The sequence below is a fragment of the Taeniopygia guttata genome, chromosome 1A, assembly GCF_048771995.1.
Source record: "Taeniopygia guttata chromosome 1A, bTaeGut7.mat, whole genome shotgun sequence".
NCBI classification, from domain to species: Eukaryota; Metazoa; Chordata; class Aves; order Passeriformes; family Estrildidae; genus Taeniopygia; species Taeniopygia guttata.
In genome coordinates this window covers 65,188,965-65,204,353 of record NC_133025.1, presented here as the reverse complement: position 1 = coordinate 65,204,353, position 15,389 = coordinate 65,188,965, and the positions used below count along the sequence as shown (strand labels likewise).

The 15,389-nt window shown below is 49.5% G+C and overlaps 1 protein-coding gene and 1 long non-coding RNA gene across 2 annotated transcripts in view; one reads left to right on the top strand and one right to left on the bottom strand.

Moving 5' to 3' along the window:
• Positions 1–4,617: 4,617 nt before the first annotated feature.
• On the bottom strand, positions 4,618–7,170 carry LOC116807722 (uncharacterized). The gene is made up of 2 exons (XR_012053705.1): positions 6,649–7,170; positions 4,618–4,817 (listed from the first exon to the last, which is right to left on the bottom strand). It is a non-coding gene; the product is annotated as an uncharacterized lncRNA (long non-coding RNA).
• A 715-nt stretch (positions 7,171–7,885) lies between these two features.
• Positions 7,886–15,389, top strand: part of CCND2 (cyclin D2) — a 30,523-nt gene continuing 23,019 nt past the window's right edge. The window contains exons 1-3 of the mRNA XM_002196009.7: positions 7,886–8,333; positions 9,808–10,023; positions 12,441–12,600. Coding sequence (XP_002196045.1) covers positions 8,139–8,333; positions 9,808–10,023; positions 12,441–12,600 — 571 coding nt within the window. The 5' untranslated portion in view covers positions 7,886–8,138. The remainder of the gene's footprint in view (positions 8,334–9,807; positions 10,024–12,440; positions 12,601–15,389) is intronic.

The window sequence follows — 15,389 nt, the reverse complement described above, 5'->3', positions numbered from 1 at the left end:
TCTTTTCTGCAGAGGTGTGTTCCCTTCTTGATTTTTTACCATCCCAAGCTTTCTTTGCAAATGGCTTCATAGCCCTTCTTCTAAGGGAATGCTTGTCCCTCAGTTCCCAGAGAATCTGCACAACCTGACCTCCTCCAGGATGGAGCAATTCCTTTGTTATCTGAAGATAACAAGCCCATTCAGGTGCCAACAGTCTCTAAAAGTCCATCTATTCATAGAGAAACGAGTTCCCCTCCCTTTTTTCCAGTGCAACATTTGTGAGATAGGGGCACAAGAGTAGTTGGTGCTATAAGTGTGGAAACCATCAGCAAAATGAACCTTCCTCTCCGATTAGGGAGGTGTTTCTGTCCAGGAACTGCTGGGACACTGGAAAGGCAGTGCCACTCCACGGTGTGCCATGGAGCTCATGGAAGATATTTCTCTACAGCACAGAGCTTTGGATATTTGTAAAACAGAAATGGTGCTTTCCTGACCCGTGGGAAGCTTCCCTTCTGAGGATGGTGATTGGCATCAATGAGCCTTATTAATAAAAATTTGAAACCCAAAAAAGAAACAGTTCATGTCTGAGTATGAGAACCCACTCAGGGAAAAGGGCTCCCAGCTCAGCCAGCAGACAGTACCTTGAGAAGAGCTAAAGGACAAGGATGAGGAGCTACCAACATCAGGAACCTGCTCCAAGAGCTTATTGCAATGTCAAGATGATGTGAAAGCCCAGGGGAGAGCTTCAGCACACAGAGAAATGAGACAACAGCACAACAGAATTTTGCTTGGGGTAGAGATTTACACCACGAGGGATGGAGAAGGACCAAGAGTGAAGCCAAGGGAGGAGACAGTGCAGGAGATCTGGAGGTTTCAATGAAGGAGAGCAGTGTGGGGCATGTGTTAGTGATTTTTTTAGTTACTCAAGGTAGTTTAATTCCTTTCAACAAAAGCCATATTACAGACCCTGCATGCTACACCCTGAGCTATGTATATGCAATTATGCCAGTGACCAGCGAGCACCCACCACCGCTTCCTTCTGCTTTTCAGATACTCAAGAGACTTCAAGAGGATGGACAAGAATTACAGCCAGGCAAGCTCCGACCAGGCACAAGGATTCTTAGCAAAGAAACAGAAGTTAAGTTCTTTCTTAACAAAGGTTCTTTACAAGGTTCTTCCACCTGATGCTGGTGTAGCACTGAGGCATTACCCAGGAAGACTGGGATGTTTTGGCTGCACAAGGCCCTGAGCAACCCAATCCAGCTTGGGAGGTGGCCCTGCTGCGAGCAGTGGACTGGACTAGATTAAGTCCATCCTAGCTCTTTGTAAGAGCAATGTTTCCCTCAGACCTGTGTCTATTTACGTGCAGTAAAACATCTGGAAGGCAGCATAAGGTGGTGCATAGGAAGCTGTGTCTGCCTGTTAACTCCAGCTCCAGATTCAGGGAAAACAGCAGGAGAGCAAGAGTGTCTTAGCTGAGAGTAAAAAGCCACACGCTGCCGGGGTGAGGTAGCAGAGCTGCAGGGAGGGGAGGACATTTCCTTGGACACCCCTGGGGAGATGCAGCCCTTGAGAAATCGCTCACCACTGCCCAGCTGCTGCTGAAGTGTTCTGCTCCTGTGGAGTGATGGAGGAGCTTTGGGAGCTCTCCAGAGGCAGCAGCAGTGGATCTCACAGACACCTGTGAGAATTTCTTTCTACTTCACCAGGAGGGCAGCTATCACCTCCCCAGCCTTCCTGACTCTGCCCAAACGACCTTCTCACCCACATTAGGAGTTTTGTCCAGACCAAACAAGAACCTCCTCAGACTTTGGATGGAACTCAGACAAAGCAGACATGACTTTGGCCATGCCTAGCAAGACACCTCAGTCAGCCAAAACCTGACTGTGTGTAAATGCTGAGAGATGAGATCTGAAATAGCTGAGGGCTGAGCTTGGAACAGAGATGTTTGTCACCCTCCTGCACAGAGGGACAGTGCCTGAGCTCCTGTTTGCCCATCATATGCCCAGCAAAGCCTCACCACGGGCAGAAGTGCGGAGCAGAAGGACTTGGAGAAGCCAGGGATGCTGAGGAGATCATGGGAGACAGGGTTTTCTCCCTGTCCACACTGTCTGAATTCTCAATCAAGCCATTTATTCAAAAGTCATGTGGCACCTGTCCAGTGACTGAAGTGCCACTGTGAAAAGGGGCAACACCTTTCAAAATGTTTCAATTTGACCACTATAAAATGCATAGTTTTGGAGCATACTGCTGCTGGAACACTCAGTTATAGACTAAAATGCTGCATTCCCAGAATAGAAGCAGAGAAAAGAGAAGCAAATGATAGCACTGTATTCAGGTAGTCATTAATATTACAAGCAATGTAGTATTCTAGGCTATTAATATTTTTAAAGCAATTAATTTTCCCAGGTGTAGATGTAATCAACATAGAGCTGGGTAGTAAAATATCCTGACTGTTTATCCATGGGAATAGTTTTTAATTCAGCAGTTTTGCAGGAGGAAATTACAAGTAAAATAATTTACCTCAGTAGAGAGAATTTATTTACTGTTTTATTTTGTGATACTATTGTTTTGAGGGTTTTATATGATTGTATCTTTGTCAGGCAATAAAAGTTAATTCTGTTTGTTTGTCTGATCATGTTAAGACAAAAATCAGCACATCTATAGAGTACTTCATTGCCCCTGGAATGCAAAGGGGGCATCCAAAACACTGGTTAAGAGCTTTGTATTTCTTCATGGACAATTTTTGATGCTTTCACGGAGGTAAAAAGACCAGCCATTCTTCCCTTTAAAAATACACCTGTTCTCAGAATTTGGATGTGCAGTACACATCTGCACACAATGAGAGGTCCAGCTTATCCCCATCCCACAGTCATTCACGTGGCTTCCAAACCAAAATCCCACCCTGATGAAGCTCCATATAAAATATCTTGCTCTTTGGCAAACAATATATGCCTCATACATTTCAGCAAACTATTCAGTGTGGGACCCTGTGTCAGGATACTTCTGTCACTACAGATTAACAGAATCATTGCACTTACCTTTCAAATACAGCTGCTCTCCTGGGAGTAAATACCATGATTATTCAGCAGTTCACAGCACTCTTAAGACAACTAAAATATGCCCTTCCCAAACCCCCATAAAAGGAGCAATTTTCTGTTAACATCTTGCTTTTCTATTCCTTGTTTTTATAGACCTGGGCATGCTATACATGTGTATGAAATGTAAAAGCTTTGCCTCAATGTAGACAGAAAGCAAATAAAATGGGATTGAAGCTCCACATTTGTTTCAGTAAGAGTAGAGCCACCTGAGAGACCACAGAGAAAAACTGAGCATTACTTTTGAAGGAAGGAAGCTATGTCATAGCAAGATGCTCTAAAAATTGGAGATCAGCTGCAGGTTTGGAGACAGAAAGTCTTTTATTGATAAGTCTCAACAGTCTGGGAAAAAAAAAGAAAACCTTGTACATTTAATGTTGAAGCCATTCTTGAACTAAGGATTGATACAAACACGCCAGCAGGTAGGGAATGCAAGAGGTTAACAGCAAAGTCATTTTAAGCAGAAAAGGAAGCTGATTCATAGGCAGTGAGGAGAAGAAAAAAAAAAAAGGGTGGGGATTGTCACCTTGAGATTCTATCATATTATTAATGATGAAATAGATATCAGTGGTTCATACCTGTAATTTATCAGAACCGCGCTTGCTCTTTCAAATATCTGTTCAAAAAAAAAAAAAAAAACAAAAAAAAACCAAAAAAACCCACACACAAAACAAACAAACGAACAAAAAACCCCAAAGAATGACAGCGTTTCTGTACAGTTCTGCATGCCAGGGTAAAAAACGTGACTTTCCATTGACTTCCTGGCTAGTGGGAGGCACCTGCTCCCTGTTCCTCGTCCGGGTAAACGAACGGAGCCTTATCACCTTCCCCCCCAGGAGAGGAGAGCCGCGGCTGCAAGGGACGGGCACCTCTGCCAGATAAGGCAGTCATGTCAGCCTGGGAATTCTTTGGGCTAAATGGGATGAATTTATCGAGTCTTCCAGCATAAAACATCAATCCCAGGTACATGACCATCCTTGGTTTTTTTTGGACTCCTTTCCCATCTCACCTAATAAAGAAATCTGACTGGAGCTGTACACCCCTTGCATAATCGCTGCTCTGAAAAAGTTTAAACTAGGGAATGAGAAAGGTTAAAGAAGAAGCTTTGCATAAAACAGAGAGGAGCAATTAATTAAAAATATATTAACCAGTCACACAGAATCCATTATTTAATGCTATTAACTATTGAGCCTGCATAAAATCACCCATTAAAGGTGAGAATAGTTTTATTACAGGACATGTTTCACCTGCTCAGTACTTATGTTGTCTAATATGGCTGTTAATCATAAAGTTGCCACCACACAGTTATTTAGAGCTGAAAAATACCTTGTATCATTAAAATACTCCTTGAAAATATGCAGAATATCCTGTGCTAGTCACATCCTTTCCCAGTCTTTCACCACAAACCAGAGGAAATAGAAGATAATTTTTTCATGTTTTTCCTGTTGAATGCACAGCATGGAATTATGTGATTTACCTTTGAACGGCTAAAAATCATATAAGTTAAGAATAAAACGCAAACAAACCCAAACCACCAAACTAGACTCCTTCCAGTAACTGAAGCTGGAATAATTTTATTTCCAATCTATTGCACATTTTATTATTCATAGTGTTTGATTGCTTTCGGGGCTTTCCTCAGCTTGGACAGTGGAAACACGTTCATCTGTTTCTTTTTTGGCTTCCAGTCGGTTTCACTTTCAGATTCTCATGTTTCACACTCCAACCTTCAGGTTTCAAGCACTGCAAAGGAATATTTATCCCATTTAGACAAACAAAAACGCTGCGGTCGCCGGGCGCACTCACACCGTGTCTATTGCTCTGCAAAGCTTGAGCCCATCCCGTCCCCTGAAGATTCTCCCTGATGGTACTCTGAGATTTGCTGGGGACAGAAATTAAATAAATAGGAGTTATGACGAATTTAGGATTTATTAAAAAACCCCAAGAGTTCTGCAGCGCTCTCTAACAGAGGCCAATAAAATATCATTACATATTATCGATTACACGATTACCGCGCGTCGGGAAAATGATGAGGAGCCGTGACACCGGACTTGGTGCCCTGCAGAAGTGTCCCAAGACGTAAATAATGCCGGCGGTGTTGCCACCCGGCGGCTGCGGTGGGGTTGGGAGCAGCACAGCCCCCTTCCCTCAGGGCTGCAGGGATGGAAAGGAGGAGCGGCTGTCCCGGGAGCGCGGCACATCCCCGCGACTTTTGATTTAATCATTGATGCTTTTAAATGGGTGAGGCAGCTCAGCAAAAGAAGGGGAGTGAGTGCGAAAAGGGTGGGTTTTGCTGCGGTATTGTTGTATTGTTTTTTTGTTATTATCTTTTGCCTTTTTTTTTTTTTTTTTTTTTTTTTTGGAGAGGGGTTGTGTTGTTTATTGGTGATTTTGTTTTGTTTTGCGTTATTTATTTATTTATTTATTTTTCCGGAGTAAGGGTGGTATTTAACATATGGCACTCGGTAATCTCTACACGGAAGGCTGTTAAAACATCTGCTGCCTCCAAACGCATGCGGCAGCGCCCGTGGGCACGGGGACAAGGCGAAGGGGCAGCTCGGGCACGCTGGCTCCTGCGGCCGCTGGTCCTTGGCTCCCTGTCCGCCGGCCGCGCTTCCCAGGGACGGTGTTTCCCCGCTGGAAACGGGCACCGAGCACACAAAAGCCGTCGCACCGGGAGAAAGTGCTTTGGTTGTTTTGGTAGGGCTTTTTGTTGGTGGTGGTGGTTTGGTTTTTTTTTTTTTTTTTCCCAGATCAGCGGCACCTCCGCGTGCAGAGCTGGCACGCTTCCATTTATTATTGATTTAAGGCGTTGGGTTTTTTTGGTTTTTTTTTTTTCTTCCCTAACGGGACATCCCCACCACACGCCACGGTGCCCTCGGCTGCTCTCCCGGCTGCCGCCCCATCGCGGGGCGCTGGGGGCCCAACATCCCTTTCCTGCCGTGCCCCAGACATCACCCCACTTCGGAAAGTCGCTGCCGGACAATCGGGACACCCGTTGTCCTTCCCCCCCCGAAAGCCACATAAATCACAATCGCTGCATTGTCGGGCTACAAAGCCAGACGCGAGCGCTTATGAATTTAAGTTTGGAGAAGGAAAACGTGCGCTGACACAACACGCTCCCTGTTCGCAGGAGCAGCCAGGAAGGGGAAATGAATGGTGGAAGTTAAAGAGCCTTTCATTGCGGAGCGCGCCGCAGCGGGTCCCGCTCGCCGCCCTCGCCGTGCGCCGGGGGGTGCCCCCTCCTCGCCGCCCCTCAAACGCGAGCCTGGCCTGGCACAGCTCGGCACAGCTCGGCACAGCTCGGCCCGGCTCCGGGAACCCGCGGCGCGCCCGCCGGGGCCACACACGATGCCCGGCAGCTCCCCACGTCCCGGCTGCGCCCGGGGGCTGCACGTCCCGCGGAGTGCGCGGGGATGAGTTTGTGGGGAAATGCTTCTCTCGGCCGTCCCCCGCTACAGGGGGACGGGGGCAGGCGACAGTCCCGCTGGCTTTTTGTTGCCCGAGTAGCACTTTGCCCGTGTCCCAGCCAGCTTTTGCCGGGGAAGCCTTGCTGTCGGACTCCGACTCTCACCCCTCCCATCCGCTTCACGCAGAAGGGCGAGCGCTGCCGTGGGACGTGGGACGTGGGACGGGGCGCCGGTGCCCACTCGCGGGCAAGGACGGCCGCTCGCCCGCCTTGCCCCCGGTGCCGGCGGAGCCCGTGCGGCTGCGGGGCCGGCGGTGCGCTCAGGTGAGAGGGCTCCCTCTGGCCCCATCCCTCCCGGCTCGCTCTCGATGCCCGGGCATCATGCGCCCTTAAAATATAATCTGCCCGGTAACAATCAGCGCGCAGCGGCGAGAGCCCCAGAGCTATTGGCTATGCAAATAGCGGGAGGGGAAGCGGCGCCCCAAAGTCCCCGCTCGCACTTTTAAGGCGGTATTTCCGTGCCCGCCGCCCCCGGCCCACCCTCCGCGCCGGCCGCCTCCGGGGGGCTGAGGGGCGGCCGCTGCGGGGACCCCGCACCCCGCGGCTGCTCCGCGCCCGCCCCGGCAGCGCCTTCCCCTTCGGGAGCCTCCGCTCTCCCGCAGCCGGCGGAGACTTCGCAAAGTTGTCACATTTTGCAGGCGGGGAGCGACTACCGGCGAGTGCGAGCCGGGTGGAAGTCACCCTGTGTGGGACAAAACTCCTCTTACCTCCCCCCTCCTCCCCAGCCAACCTTTCTCCCTCCTCCCTCCTCCCTCCCTCCTCCCTCCCTCCTCCGCTGCGTTTCCTAGAAAGTTGTATCAGTGTGGCCGTGCAACGCTAAGGCGGTTCGCCTGCTCGAACCGCCAATGTGTGCTGGAGGAAATAGCGTGGTGGTTGTGAGATTTCGCCCCGAAGACGCCGCGGAACCCCCACCCCTCAAGGGTTTTTTGGGGGGTTTGCTGTTAGCGGGGAGCTCTGTCACCCTCCGGCTGCAGGTTTAAGGAGGTGCCGGAGCAGGGAGAGCGAGACATGGATCTGGCACCCTGCTATGCCAGGATATTTCATACTTCGACCCCATCGTCTGGGTGGGTACCGAGGGGCACCCACAGTTCCTTGCAATAAGAAAAGGAGAGGGAAATTGATCGGGACGGGCTCCTCCAGAAGGCAAGTGTGGAACGGGTTTAATTTGGTTGCTGGAAGGAAGCAAAAGAGAAGCTGTCATTTGTGTCTGTGTGTCCCTATACGAGGGCCTCCTGGTTCCTTGTTAGCTTATAGAGAGGGAAAAAAAAAAAAAAAAAGAAGCGTTTGATGTTACGTCTGACCAGCTGCTGTTCTCCATAATAACAAGAGAGAGAACTGCCTGCCCTGGCGAGTTGCGTCACTTCGCTTCAACTTTAGGCTAGAAATCAAGAGAGGGAGAGACAAGTTTCAAGGGAGGCAGGAGCGAGCTGGAAAGCCCTGCCGTCTTCCTCCCACCCACCTACCCCTCCTCCTTTACCCCTCTCCTATCCCCACCCCCTTCCCCCCTCCAAAAAAAAAAAAAAAAAGGGAAAAAAAAAAAAAAAAAAAAGGAAAAACCTTTCCCATCAGAGAAAGAGGGAGATCTCTTTGGAAACATGGAGCTGCTGTGCTGCGAGGTGGATCCCATGAGGAGAGCTCTGCCTGACCCGAACTTGCTCTACGATGACCGCGTTTTGCACAACTTACTAACCATAGAGGAAAGGTATCTGCCCCAATGCTCCTACTTCAAGTGCGTCCAGAAGGACATCCAGCCCTTCATGAGGAGGATGGTGGCCACTTGGATGCTGGAGGTTCGTACACCCCGGCCCCTCGGAGCGGGGGGAGGCAGAGCGGCCGCGAGCAGCACCCCGGCACCTCTCCCCCTGCAGCCCCTCGCTCTTCTGATCACCGGGTGGCTTCTTCTTGTCGATCCCCTCTCCTCCTTGTTCCCCTCCGGAGCTCAGCCGGTGCGGGAAGGGGCGCGGGGGACACCGAGTGCCCGCGGGGGAAGTCGCCCCTTCCGGGGGGCTCCGGGAGCGGGGTGCAGGAGGGGAGGAAGCGCGGCGTGGTGGTGGGGGTGGGGGGGATGGGGGGGGGGGGGAGAGAGAGTTGGAAAAGTCATTTGCAGTTAAAAGCAAAGAAAATCCGCCTCCGGGAGCGCTTGTGATTGAGGCATTCCTGGGAAAAAGGAGCAGCACGCGGGGCAGGGCGAGGGTCGGGGGGTGCCCCGTGTGCCCCGCGTTCTGCCCGGCGAGGGTTCCGTGCCCACGTATGCAGTGGGGAGGACGTGCCTTCTTCTCGCCATGTTGCGCTGCATGCGGACTCTGCTCGCAGGCGCCGAGCCCGGCTGCCCCCGCTGCTTCCCGGGGGGCTCGGGAGCGGCCCCCGCCCCCGCGGAACGGGACCCCCGGTGTGCCGGGGCCGTGGGGCGGGCGCTGAACCCCCCGTTCTGCCCGAGGCTTCGGCCGCAGCGGCAGCGGGCCCGGAGCCCCGCAGAGTCGCCTGCCTTGCGCTGGCCCCACCGGCCATCCTTTGCCCCTTCGGATCTCCTTTGGGGGGGACCTTTCCCCGGCCAAACTCCGTGGGTTGGAAAGCCCAGACATCCCGCTTGGTTTTCATGTGCGATTTGTGCTTTTTCTCCGCGGCTCCGATTTTTTGTAAATTTTTAAAACATTTTTGCTGCTCGCTGCCTGCTAAAAGGATCCAGGCGGCTCGGGCTCTCTCCACCCCACCTCGCCCTCGCTATGTCTCCCGTCCTTCCCCCACAACGCGGGATTGGGGGCGCAGGGCTGGGGGACACTCAGCGGGGGAATTTTTACAATTGTCGGAAACGATAGGGGATCGTCCCGGGATGCCACCAGCCCCAAAACCGGGACCGCCGGGGAAGTTTTGATATTTTTTATCGATTTTTTGAAAATATGACGAAATAAAAAAGAAAAATTGGGTCGCAAAGGAAAAAAAAAAAAAAGTCTGAGGCTGCTCGCTTGCTGCTGGATGGGGCTTTTCGGCTCTCCCACACAGTGTCTTGAATTCATTTCTTACTGAATGAACTAAAGGAATGTGAAAGCCGATTGACAGCCTTCCCAGCGTCTCCACAGATCTCCCCCTCCCCCAAAATTTAGCTCCCCGGGAAACAAAAATAGGAGCAAAAGGAAGGGAAGTAGTGGTCTGTTTGGTGGGTTCACTCATTTATTTATTTTTTCCTTCTTGTTTCTTTCTCGCTTCCCACCCCCGTTTCCCCCCGCGACTGCCCCATCGTTCCCTCCCCACGCTCCTCACTTGCAGGTCTGCGAAGAGCAGAAGTGCGAAGAAGAAGTTTTCCCTCTGGCCATGAATTACTTGGACAGATTCTTAGCTGTGGTGCCCACTCGGAAGTGCCATCTGCAGCTGCTGGGGGCGGTGTGCATGTTCCTGGCCTCCAAGCTGAAAGAGACAATCCCCCTCACAGCCGAGAAGCTGTGCATATACACGGACAATTCCATCAAACCCCAAGAGCTGCTGGTAAGCAGCCCCATTCCTCTCTCCTCTCCGGCACATCGCTTTTCTCTCGCTGGCAGGGCACCCTGCACTTCGCCTGCCTTTTAGACAAACCCACGCTTCTCCCGCCTTTCTGGACGGCCAGAAAGTCTCGGGAGGGGACAACGCTGAGGGCGGGGGACGCCCGCGGGGACATCGCTGTCCTCCGAAGCCGCCTGGCAGTGCCGTGCGGCGCTCCGCCCGCCTGGTGCGCGGGCCCGGGGTTGCGGGGCTGGCGGTGCCGGGGGTGGCTCCGTGTCCCGCCGTGTCCCGCCGTGTCCCCACCGTGTCCCCACGGGGGACCTCGCCGGGCGCACGTGCGCGGGCGGGCGGCGCGGCGGCGCCACCTGGCGGCAGACACGCGGCGGTGCGGGCCGGGGCCGGGGGGCCCGGGATGCTCCGAGAGGAACCGGCACCGACTGATGCTCGGGGAGTTCCACCTGAATTACAGGAGGAGCTTCTTCACTGTGCAGTGACCGAGCCCTGAGCAGATTGTCCAGAGAGGGCGTGGAGTCTCCCTCACTGGGGATATTCCAGAATTGCCTCCGGACACAAGCTTGTGCCCTGTGCTGTGGGGTCGCCCTGCTGGAGCAGGGAGGTGGCACCTGGTGGTCCCGTCCAGCCTGACCCATCCTGTGTGATATCAGTTAAATCACCTCGTGTCTGCTGCTTCTCGCAGTTCAGACACAGTGGAAGCAAATTGATAATTACTGAAGGAAATAAGCGATGCATACATCATGGTGTGGAGCACTGGACGTGCACCTTGGTGACATGGATGCTAGGTCAGAGAGATGGCTGTAGGCATCATCCCAGTTGTTGAAGAATTTTCCTATGAATCACTGGGAATTCCCCCTGGGGAGGGGCTGGGTTTGATAGCTCATTCTTCCTCACACTGAAAGAGCCTTGCCCTCAAATACTGCCTGGCTGGCAGGGCCAAGAGGTGTCCTGTTGGGTGGCACAGATGAGCAGGGGAAGTGCGTGGTCCCCACGTGCAAATATGCAGAGCAATGTCCCTACCTTCTTATGCCACGTGGATTTAAGCATGTGTTTAAAGTGCTTCCTTGTATTTTGTCCTCTGGGTTGACTGTTCTCTCTCAAAAGCTGTCACATCAGTAATTCTGGGAAGAGCAGGCCTTGAGTTCACATAATCACCGTTACGTTCCAACATTTTACAGGTTTTCTTGAAAAATTAAAAAATCCTGCCTGGTTTTTGCGGCCTTTTGCATATATGTGAGATTTTTCAGACCATGGAGTACTCTGTCATAATCCAGCAGGAATGTCCGTAGGAAAGTAACTTGCTGTTAAAGTGGGCATCTATTCAGGGAAACGACTGCAGAAATGGCATTGTGGGGTCCATGTTTATGGTTTCTCAGCAACGCTGGTTGACGTCTCCGCGGCTGCAAAATTAAAGGACCTTTTTTTTTTTTCTGTCTTGCCAGCTCTGTCAGCTCAGCTGGGGCTCCCCACCACGCTGGGCTCCATCAGGCCTCATCAGGACTCAGGAATCAGTGCGTGGAATTTAGTTAATAGCTAATAGTTGATGGATGAGACAAATGTGAGCTGGAGGCCTGAGCTTTGCTCGCTCTGTGGGGCACTGAAAGGTGTTCAGAACTTGGTTTAAATGTTGAAACATGCAGGTCATGCACCCCATGGCTGAATCTGGCAATCGGGTGCTGTTTGCACATGGAATCCCATTTCAGGGAATGGCCGGTAGTTACACACACGCCCAAGCTTTCCTTTGATTGCAGTGGGAGTTTTGGGCGTGCAAAGAATCTGGGAATGGCTCCTAGATGATTTACTGGCAGATAATTTACACAGGCTACTTCTTGGCTGTGTTGTGTGTGTTTCCTTTCTGCAGAGCCTCTCTTGGAGTAGTTTAAGCACCATCAGATTTATCTGCTGGACCTTTGGAGTACAGTTTTGGGAGGGAATGCCATCAAGTCAACTTCCCCAGTTTTGAAAAAAGGAATGTATATCTAGGTTATTTTTGTGCATGGCTGTCCCTAGGGCTTTAAATGGCTATAAAGTAAGGACTATAGCCATTTAAAAGAAGCTACTAGGAAAGGACCACAGTGACCTTGGCAATATCTAATTGCAGGCGAAACTTTCTGGGTGGGCATTCAGCACTGGATACAAAAAGATACAAAAAAAAAAAAAAAAAAAAAAAAGGTAAAACCTTGGCAGGAGCTGCCAGGTCTCATTATTTTCAGTTGAGCCTGACATTTCTGCTGTTCAAAAAAAAAAAAAGAATATAAAGTCAACAACTTCAAAGCAGTAGAGGCGCATGGAAAAAAGGGTTTGGGCAAAACAAATTTAGCAGTGATAAAGTTATAATAAGAAATAAGGAGAGGCTTTTTGCAGGCTTGCTTATGAGTTTCTTCTCTTTTGCTCTCCCTCTGCAGGAATGGGAGCTGGTGGTGCTGGGGAAGTTGAAGTGGAACCTCGCAGCCGTCACCCCACACGATTTCATTGAACACATCCTAAGGAAGGTGCCTCTCCCTAAAGACAAGTTGCTTTTGATCCGGAAGCATGCACAAACCTTCATCGCCCTTTGTGCCACAGGTAGGCTCAGCTGCTCTGGCTGCCGCTGCTGCTCATAGTGTGGTTGGAAGGGCAGATTTGTTCCTGGTGGTGCTTCATCCCCTCCATCCTTATGTGATGTGGGAAGAGGAGATAAATCACATGGGACTGTTTGCAAAGGATGCTGTGAATCAAGCCCCAAAACTGTGCATTGGGCAAAATTCTCGTAGTAGTGACCTGTAGTACAGCTGATGTGTGTGGTGCTTTTGCAGTGAAGTCTTGTAAGGCTGCATTAGACCATCCTGGGTTTTATTTTGCCCATTCACTACTTCTTTTAGAGGGCCACAGATCATTTGTAAGGACAGCTTCAAATACAGAAGCTGTTATGGCACATTAGCCCAAAATGTATTGAGCTAATGCATTGCATGAATGTGTTCATAAACTTTTCATTAATCTGGACTCTGCCCAGGTAGAAGGTAAAATTGTGTATTTTAGCATTTATGTGATACTACCACATCCCTGAAGTGCAGGAAATGACAGATTAAAAGGTAATTACTTTTTTTTTTTTTTTTTAAATTGGATTATTTCCTAGCTTCACCCCAAGAAAGCAGTGAAACTACCTTGTTCCATAGGGAACCATTGCACTCCCTTTTTGTCACACGGCTGAACACAGTTTCTGAAGATTTCTCTGAGAATAATTGCCTCTGTGGAAGAGAGGCTTTTTAATTTATACCTGCCTCCAAAACACTGGTTTTTGTTTGTGTTATTTTGTTGTTTGGGTTTTTCTTCCCTCAATTACTTTTACAAAATTAGTGTACTCTGAATTTTCATCCAAAGGGTTAATGGTAAGACTAATTTTTAGAAGCTAGATCCGGACTAGACAAACAGCATGCAGCGTTTTCCAGAGTCATTATCAAATAGTGGATGGCTCTGTTTGAATTCAGCAGTTTGACATACCTAGTCCTTTGTGATAGGAACTGTTCTGCCTGTGTGTTTGCAGAGGGGGAGGGAAGATGGCATGCAACTTTTGGGTTTGAATGCCTGCTTCTTGTATATAAGATGTAGGACTGCTTTTACAATGTTGGTCAATTTTTCAGTTGATGTGTTTTAGAGATTTGTACCTGGGCTGTGTTAGGGTAATTGACTTTTTGGTTGCCATGATGCTCAGACCTTCCCTTCTTTTCCCACTGCTGCATGATCCTTTTTATGCAGCATAGACCATGGGACTCAATAGAAATACTGCTCAAATACTGCAGGATCACTCTTGGTGATTTCTTTGCCTTCTCCCCTTACTTAGGATGCATTCTTATGTTCTGCCCTGTGTGATATGAAAAAGATGGTCTTTCCTATAGACATTTCCCTGGATCTTCACACCATCAGCCATCAAAATCCAGTACAGCTCCATGTTGCCTTCCAAACAAGACAATCTTCCCACTCTTTTGTTGCTTTCACTTCCTCCAACAGTGTTTTGGTTTGCTTTCTTTTTTATCCAGCACATCATTTTCTTGAGAGCCCTAGAATTTCATTATGATGTCACATCTCAAATTCTGGTCCATAATCCTTTGCCCTTAAAGTTTTCCATATAAATAAACCATCGCAAGACTGTGGTCCATGAAAGAGTCTCCAAAATCCATGGCTTCTTTCCATTTCATGGATTCTTTGGGGGTTAGCTCCATGATGTAGAAGTCTTTTTACTGAGATCCAGAGCAGTGGCCCTTTTCCAGCCCTCAGCCCAGACATGCAGTTCCCTCATGTGTGTCCCCCATGTGATCTGCCTCTCATGTTATATGTCTCCAATGCATGAAATGAGGTCCTTTGTGTAGAGTTTAAAGAGGCAACAATTCAAGGGTTTCTTCGCTTGAAAGACATAATAGCTGAGTACAGAGCTTCCCAAAAGTGAGGGCACCATAGTGCTGGCTGGAGATTTTCTTCTTATGCCATTGTCCACAGACCACTGTGTAGTTTTGAGGAGGACCCACAACACTTTTTTATTTTGAAAGCAGAGGTCTTACCCAGGCACTCAGTACCACATTCCCACATTACCTGCAAACTGCTACTTCAATTTCCATTGTGGAAATGTTGTTCTTACTACAGAATTTCCCTTTCACTGCCACTCTTTGAAGAAAAGCCCCTTCTCATCAGACTTCCTTCCAGATCCAGTTGTCATTTCCTTTTCTTGTCCTGTTTGTTTCAGAGCTTTATTCAGCTGCTCTATTTCTCCTTTCTCTTTTTCCCTCAGAGTTGCTGCTCTGCCAGCCCGGGTTAAGCCTGGTGTTTCATTTCCCCATTTGCCTCCTTTCAGCAATAGGACCTCCTTTGACATGTGGCTCCCTCTTCCCTTGCTCCCCATGTGTGCTTTTAGCCTGGGTTTGACTCTTCACTCTTCCCAAATCTGACCTGGCTGCCTGGCTAATAGCTCTGGTCTGGAGCACAGCAGTGAATCTCATTCTATTTCCTGATTCATCTCAGCACATCTTTCTCTGCTTTCAAGTACTTCTTTAAAGTATCGTGCTAAATCTGGCATATTTTGAACTTTTCTCCCGTAGCCTTAGTTCTTCTTCACCAACTGCTCCATTTAATTTCCCAGCAACAACATTTTACCAGAAATTCCCAGGTGTTCACTGCCTGTACAGGGCTGACTTTGATCTCAGTCCTGCAGCACTTAGTGTCAGCAAATGAAGAGGGAGGCAGCCATGAACAGTTACTGAGTGTTGTGCTGGATGTGTAAAATCACTGTGATACTCATCCCTGTTCTCCTTTCCATCTGAGCATTCCCCAAAAGGAGGTGATACTCTTGTCTTCTGCATATTCCTTTCAGTCATATTTGGTCA